This window comes from Prorops nasuta, unplaced genomic scaffold (assembly GCF_024137725.1).
Source record: "Prorops nasuta isolate Cenicafe-Biocafe unplaced genomic scaffold, Cenicafe_Pnas_1.2 PNAS00262, whole genome shotgun sequence".
Classification (NCBI taxonomy): Eukaryota; Metazoa; Arthropoda; class Insecta; order Hymenoptera; family Bethylidae; genus Prorops; species Prorops nasuta.
This window is the reverse complement of record NW_027117058.1, coordinates 12,318-19,788: the sequence shown is the minus strand read 5'-3', so window position 1 is coordinate 19,788 and position 7,471 is coordinate 12,318. Positions and strand designations below refer to the sequence as shown.

At 32.0% G+C, this 7,471-nt stretch overlaps 1 protein-coding gene across 3 annotated transcripts; it reads left to right on the top strand.

The window, feature by feature from the left end:
• Positions 1-281: 281 nt before the first annotated feature.
• On the top strand, positions 282-7,471 carry LOC136785338 (striatin-3-like). 3 transcript variants are annotated; one of them, XM_066746381.1, is made up of 11 exons: positions 282-854; positions 1,640-1,743; positions 1,834-2,013; positions 2,334-2,535; positions 3,527-3,688; positions 3,774-3,897; positions 3,975-4,102; positions 4,655-4,830; positions 5,023-5,360; positions 5,444-5,755; positions 5,841-7,471. In XM_066746381.1, exons 1-11 carry the CDS (start codon positions 585-587, stop codon positions 6,008-6,010), a joined length of 2,166 nt encoding a protein of 721 aa, XP_066602478.1. In that variant the 5' UTR covers positions 282-584; the 3' UTR covers positions 6,011-7,471. The 3 variants fall into 3 exon arrangements, with proteins under 3 accessions (XP_066602478.1, XP_066602479.1, XP_066602480.1); XM_066746382.1 differs by having other exon boundaries at positions 3,533-3,688; positions 5,841-7,468; XM_066746383.1 differs by having other exon boundaries at positions 283-854; positions 2,334-2,529; positions 3,533-3,688; positions 5,841-7,466.

Below are 7,471 nucleotides of genomic sequence, written 5' to 3'. Positions count from 1 at the left end.
TATATTGAGATAAAAAAATATATTACTCAATGAATTTTGTAAAATCGGAGAGTAAGAAGTAGGAGTTACCTCACTAATGTAAAGAATACTATATGTATAGTGTATACGTAATAGAGTATACAGAAAAATCGGAGCGAGCCGAGCAGCATACTGTGTGAAGATAGTGCTCAATAGTATTAAAGAGAGAATGAGAGAGAGAGAAGGAGGGAAACTGTGAGAGACACAGAAAATGAAAGGAAGGGGAGAGAGAGAGAGAGAGAGAGAGAGAGAGAGATGAGATAGAGTGATAGAGAAAGAGGTGAGTGCCGACTGTGCTGAGTGCGGAGTGCTGTGCCGTGAAATAACTTTCACTCATCGAAGTGGTCGCGATAGAAATAATAATAGATCATTTTGCTATCTAGACATCGGACATAATTTGTTTAATATTGGTGGAAGATAGCTTGAAGGAGTCAGGTGTGGTATTGTAAATTAAATCTTTATGGTACACGAAAGTTCTCTCCCGTTCGATCGAAACATCCGACAGAAGAGCACTCTCTGGGCCTCGATGGAAAGAGAAGTTGGTGTAATGGCTGCCTTTTCATGAAATGAAGGTACCCAGCTTATCTTGTGCTTCTACAATGGAGGATAACTCCAGTTCCGCGTCGCAAAATCACAATGGACAATTGACTGGTGGTGCAAACATTTCCTTGACGAACAATAAAAATCAGGGTAGTGACAATGGCAGCAATGGAGACACTAAAGAGGATCAACCACCACAGTACTCGATGCCTGGTATTCTACATTTTATTCAACATGAATGGGCCCGCTTTGAGCTAGAAAGGTCCCAGTGGGAACTTGACAGGGCAGAATTTCAGGTATTTTCCCTTTCAACTTTTTTACATATCACCTTTTATTCTTCTCGTACTATCTACCGTTATTTATTTAATTTCTTTTCCGCGATCATTTCCCTGCTTTAGTACCCTGACGGCTCTCCTTGTGCTTCGTGCGTCTATTTTAACGTTATCTGTCAATGTATATTAATTTTTTTGATTAACTATCCCATAATCCAAGCTTTCCTTCAACTTTTCAATCTCCAATCAATGCACAACTCTATTAGTAATTCAAAAGCTAATTATTTTCCTTCAAAAACATTGTTAATTTTTAAATACAGTAAAGAGTTTTAATTTTTGCTATTTAGGTATATTTCATATCTCTTGATAATATTGGATGTTGATTGCTGTAATATAAGATTTTGTTTAATAACATTTGTATTGGTATAAAATATTTCTTTAGGGACATTACACAATTAAAAATGTTATTCCTGTCTGTATAATAGAATTTTCACATTACAATTTGTGGTATAGCTGTGACATCTGTATATAAAGCTTTTGGGTGACACTGATTAAATCTGATTATTCTAGAAGCCCTATAAACTTAAGCCAAAGTTTGTTTGATGAAAAATGTTACTAGCTACCTTGTGATAGTTAATTTTGCTTGAAATAGATTGATTATTAAGTTCAGCAATATGACTCAGCAATTTTTCTTTTAACAGTTTAATAGAAATGTTCTTATCACTTGTATTATTTGACTGTTTCATTTAAGAGAGAGAGATATATATATATATATATATATACAGACTGACTTAATTTTTCTTTTTTAGGCTAGGATAGCCTTTTTGCAAGGAGAAAGGAAGGGTCAAGAAAATTTAAAGAATGATTTAGTAAGGAGAATAAAGATGTTGGAATATGCACTTAAACAGGAACGGTAAGCTTTAGCAATTTAAAAATTGGTACATTACTTATAATTCCTTTCTGTAATTTCATAAACATTATTGATTGAGTTTTACAATTCCAGAGCAAGGTATCATAAATTGAAGTATGGTACTGATTTAGTCATACCAGGGGATGGAAAGCCACTGAATTATGAAGAAGGTAGCACAGGAGGTGCTTCTGATGGTGGTGGTAGTGATGGGGAGCAGTCATATACTTCAGTTAGTAATGTCAGCTGGCGACAGGGTCGTCAGCTTTTGAGGCAGTAAGTTAAAAGGATAAATTATACCCTTAAAATATATTATTATATATCAACAAAAACAATAGATTGTAGAACTGTCTCTGCGTTAGGCTAGTAGGTTGTATTTTGTATGAAGTAATCTTAAAATGGATACTGAATCGATTGTGAGAAGAATTTAATTTGTTACAATATTATGCAATTCTTTGTTTAATATTTTTTTGTAATTTAAAATTGACTAATCACCACAAAGGTTATTGCCTTACTACCTATTATACTAGAAGCAGAGGCAGTTCTATAATCCACTGCCTCAATTATCAACTCCACAACATTATACTTTTTTTCAGATATTTACAAGAAATTGGTTATACAGATACAATAATAGATGTACGTTCAAACAGAGTAAGATCTCTTTTGGGATTAAATAATAATGCAAATTCTGAAGAAGTAAATACTTCAGCATTAAATGGAAATCAGCATCATGAAAGATATTTAAATAAAGGAAACTATGATAAAAGAATTAATCAACCAGATCGAAAAAAGGTAGAGGTAAATAAAGTATAAAATCGTTTTTTTTTTTTAATTTTGACAATAAACTGTGGATGGGTTAGTCTTAAGTAACATGTTTCTTTTAAATAATAATTTAGTACCAATTTTTCTTAATCATCGTAATCAATACCTTTGGTTTTATTACTATAAGTTACGCATAAGAGAAATAAATTCAAATTAACTAACTTAAGAAGCAAGATTTTTCATCAACATAATAAAAACTTAATGAATAATTACATGTTCTACAACAGTAATTACAACTGTATTTTAGCTCTGCCTATTTTTAAACACAAATTTTATTCAGTTTTATCAAATATTTCTAATAGCAGTCAAATTTATATACCTTTCTTTTCCAAACATTTCAAAAACTTGTGTCATATGTTACATTTTACAAATTCATATTTCACAATTAAGTTTGTTTATTTTAACAAAAAAATTATATCACTTTTTACACTTTGTGCACATTGAATGGTATCAACTTATATAACAGATAAAGATAAAAATGCAAAAAGTTTAGAAAGCGTAAGGAATGTAGCTAATATGAACAATATAATATTGAAAATGCAGAAAGTATAATTTAGAGAAAAAGAAATTATACATTCATCCTTTGTTTTACGTGCGTTTTATTTTATATATTAATGTTTCGTTAAGTTTCCACCTTTCATACACACAATTGGGGATGAAAGCTTATTGAAAAAAGAAGTCGATTTTTTTCAAGTTTCGTTAAATACACGTAAAGTTTTTTTTTTTATTTAATATGTCTTTCTTTTACGTCGCGTATTGTGCACGGATTAGCTTTGCTCTTTGTTTGGGCTTGGCGAATCTTGAGAAAATAAAAATACCGGGAATAGAGCTAGTGGGTATTTATTGAGGAAATTTTGCAGAAGCGTAACGAGAAGCTCTTGTAGTCCGTAGCTATTCCGTTATACTATTATAAATATGTAGGCTCAACAGAAAAGTTATTGATATTTGATATTATTCATCTTTTGAGTTACAGCCAAGCTCAATAGCAGAAGCAATGATATTAGATACACAAGCAGCAGTTATGTCAAATTTTGAGTTCCTAAGTGATAATGATATGGATATGGAGGAAGAAGAAGGTGATGTAGAAGATGAGATTTATAATACCAATGCAGAACCAAAACCAAAAAAGGTACGATGCACAAATTCAATTTCAAATTCTATTACGCGAGTATATTTATCTGCACGTACATACTAATGTTTAATGTATTACGTAGGCAGCGCTTCGTCTTACAGAAGATATAGATACTGAAACTGAAGAGGTTCTGAATGAATTCAATCGCCTTACTGACATTGAAGAAACACCGCCTATGCACCTTGAAATCGAGTCTAACGAATGGAGTTAGAATTATAATTTGATAACGTATTTTAAAGTTCTACTTCATTTAACTCTTACTATTATTTTCCTTTTTTTTTAGATGCATTACATAGAGGTATGCAACCAGATACCAGAAATCAAAATAAAGAAGGTAATGATCCGGTTGTATTGGAGCTCGGAGAATTAGAACAGTTATGTGTCAATAATGAAACAGAGCTATCCTACGATGTATGTATCACAGTAAATAATTGAAATCACTACTTTTTAACACACATTTGTATATACATTAGGGTAGTTAAAAAAAGTAGATTTTGTTTTATTGCATAATTAAAATTTGTTTCTATATATCAAAATAAATCTCTGCAACAAAGTTGAATTGGCGCAGTTCTGATTTGTTATTATTTTTTTTTTACTTTAAAAGATTTTATATTGTCAATACGTTTCTCTATTTATTTCTCTTTCTAAAAATTATATGTTGTAATTATTCGGATTTTAATATCAATTTGAATATAACATTTTCGACAATTTAATGATGTAAAATTGATAATGAACATTTGAATGCAGGTAATTAAACATTCTTTTACGACTTTAACTTATAAACGGAACAAAAAAATATTTAAAGTTTATTGCGCCACCTTTCAAAATTAAGCTGCTGAACTCAACTTTGATGAGAAGTTTTATTTCAATGTATAGAAACAAATTTTACTTGTGCGATAAAAAAAAACAATCGGCTTCTTATGAATCATCCTAATATGCATATATTTTTATTGTTGTTGTTAGATTGTTAAAAGAGAAGCATCATTCAGAAAAACGTGGAACGCAAAGTATACATTGCGTTCGCACTTTGATTGTGTCAGAGCTCTCGTCTTCCATCCGTTGGAACCAGTTCTTATAACTGCGAGTGACGATCATACATTGAAATTATGGAATTTGCACAAGACTGTACCAGCGAAAAAGTAAGAATCTTATTTTTTTTTGTAAAGAGTCTTATATTAATAAATATAATTGTTTCTAATACTTATTAATATTTTATGTTTAACGATTAGTTTTCTGGCATGGTTACAAATTGATTTATAAGCAAATTGCTGTGACTGAAGAGATAAGTTAAAGGTTTTGGCAAACATTAATAAAATAATGTTTATTGATAGGTCTGTTTCGCTTGACGTTGAGCCGCTTTACACATTTAGATCACATACCGGCCCTGTATTGTGTTTAGCTATGTGCGGCACAGGCAATCGTTGTTATAGTGGTGGATTGGACGGTAACATTCATTGTTGGTCCCTACCATCTGCTAATATAGATCCGTACGATGCATATGAGCCAAGTGTCCTTAGCCAAACGTTAACAGGACACAAGGACGCAGTTTGGGGATTAAGCATGAACAATGAACGCAACCTATTGTTATCTATTAGTTCTGATGGCACTGTAAAATTATGGAGTCCACACAGTAAATCACCCCTTCTTCATACATATGTTTCTGAACAAGGTTGTTATTTCTTCTTTTTTCATAGTTGTGATGTTTTAAATCTTTTTAATATGGTATATTTTGCAATGAAATACTTATTTCAGATGGAATACCAACTTCTGTAGACTTTATACAAGATGAACCACATAGATTAGTGGTTTCTTACGAAGGAGCATGGGTGGTATTCGATACAGAGACTGGTGCTTCGATTACCCGTTTTGAAACCAACGAAACAAAAGGTATTAATCGTGTCGTAGTCCATCCTACCATACCGTTAGTTATTACTGCTCACGAGGATAGACACATAAGATTTTATGATCATCGGTCGGCTACTCTTGCTCACGCCATGGTTGCTCATCTTGACGCTGTTACTAGTCTTGCTATGGATCCACATGGTCTATATCTACTATCAGGAAGTGAGTAGCCGCGATTAAAAGTAATCCTAATCTTGTGCACATTTTGGAACTGTTCAATGTCTTATGTTATTAATTAAATTTATAGGCCATGACTGCAGTATAAGATTATGGAACATGGATAATAGGACTTGTGTTCAAGAAATAACAGCACATCGTAAAAAATTTGATGAAAGTATTTTAGATGTAGCGTTCCATCCAACTCGGCCGTTTATAGCAAGCGCTGGTGCCGATGCTCTCGCAAAAGTATTTGTGTGAGATGTAAATCAGGATTTGTCTTTTTCCGTCACGATGAAGGCAGTTTTTGTACCCATATTCTTTTTAAATAGTTTTATCTGTACGTATCACACTTCCAATTATGTTGTAACATTTAATGCTCTATAATTGAAAAATTAAATATTACTCATACTGTAAAATTAAAGTCAAATCATAATCGTTACCCGTGACTCTTATCGACAAAAAAAATTATTTCTAATATACATGTTGCTTGTTGATACAGTCTTCATCACATAGCCATCACACAATTCGGGATAGAGGGAAGGGGTCTGTCTTGTAGTATATTAGTTAAGATAGTCCCATTAATTAGATTGAAAAAGCCCCTTTGCCCAGAATCCAGAAAGCACACTGCCGCAGTAGCATAATATTTACTTTCGTGTTATACTATTTATTACAAAATATATCACAGTTACTGTTGCACAGCTACTGGGGATTAAAATGTAATGAGCTACGATAAAACTGTCCTAATAAAAAATACATTAATTAGTCTCCCATTACACAGCCTCGATGCTACCTTATGAATGTATACCTTGAGGTCAGCATTGAGAGTAATAATAAACAAAATACATTGATAATAATAATTACTTTTAAGATTATTATAAAATTATAGACATAATATTAACAATAAATTATAACTGTGTGTTTCTCTGTAATATATTGTATTTAAAAATAGACACTGTGTAACGTATTATAATGAACATTTTTTCATTAAACTCTCATTCCATTATTTTGCTTAATTTTATGCCTTTTATTAAGTGGATATTTTTTTCTGTTGTGTGATTGCATCGATACACGAAATCTTTAATATAGTATACAAGGTATGTCAAAAATCCTGGACCCCCTCAATAATTCGAAAACTAAATATTTTAGGAAACAAATTTTTAGGAATAATTCTATTAGATTTATAAAACTTTATCAAACGTTTCCTTATGCTTAATTGGGGGTGCGACGTTGAAGGTCATGCGAACCGAACTAATGAGAAGGCTACCTTCATTTTTTCTTTTAACGAAACCACTATTTTTTATCGTATATTTTTTCTTATTCAAGGGCCTTCCAAAACATTTGTAAATGTACTATTCTGTTGTCGTTTATTAAATATTTCTATTTGAATGTGTGTTTAAGTACAGGTGAGTAACAACGCGGTTAACGCGTCAGCTGCCTGACGGTCATTCACACTACTTCAGCTGACTTCAGCTGACTCTTCAACCAAATCTATACCTTTGTTCAATTTAAAATCGAAATATCTAAGGGTGAGTCCGACCAAATCCTGTAAAAATAAAATTTTACAATGTAGGATTGCCAATTTGCTGTGAATTAGCCAATCAGCATACGTATTTTCGAAAAATTGGCAATCCTACATGGTAAAATTTTACCTTACAGGTTTTGGTCGGACTCACCCTAAAGATAGAATGAAATGATAACTTTTTGAAAGTGTTTTGGAAA

Excerpts from the sequence above, each read along its gene's own strand:
- LOC136785338 (XM_066746381.1), top strand. The coding sequence starts at position 585 with ATGAAGGTACCCAGCTTATCTTGTGCTTCTACAATGGAGGATAACTCC. Across the intron at positions 3,898-3,974 it reads AATCGAGTCTAACGAATGGA|ATGCATTACATAGAGGTATG; the intron begins GTTAGAATTATA and ends CTTTTTTTTTAG. Across the intron at positions 5,361-5,443 it reads TACATATGTTTCTGAACAAG|ATGGAATACCAACTTCTGTA; the intron begins GTTGTTATTTCT and ends TACTTATTTCAG.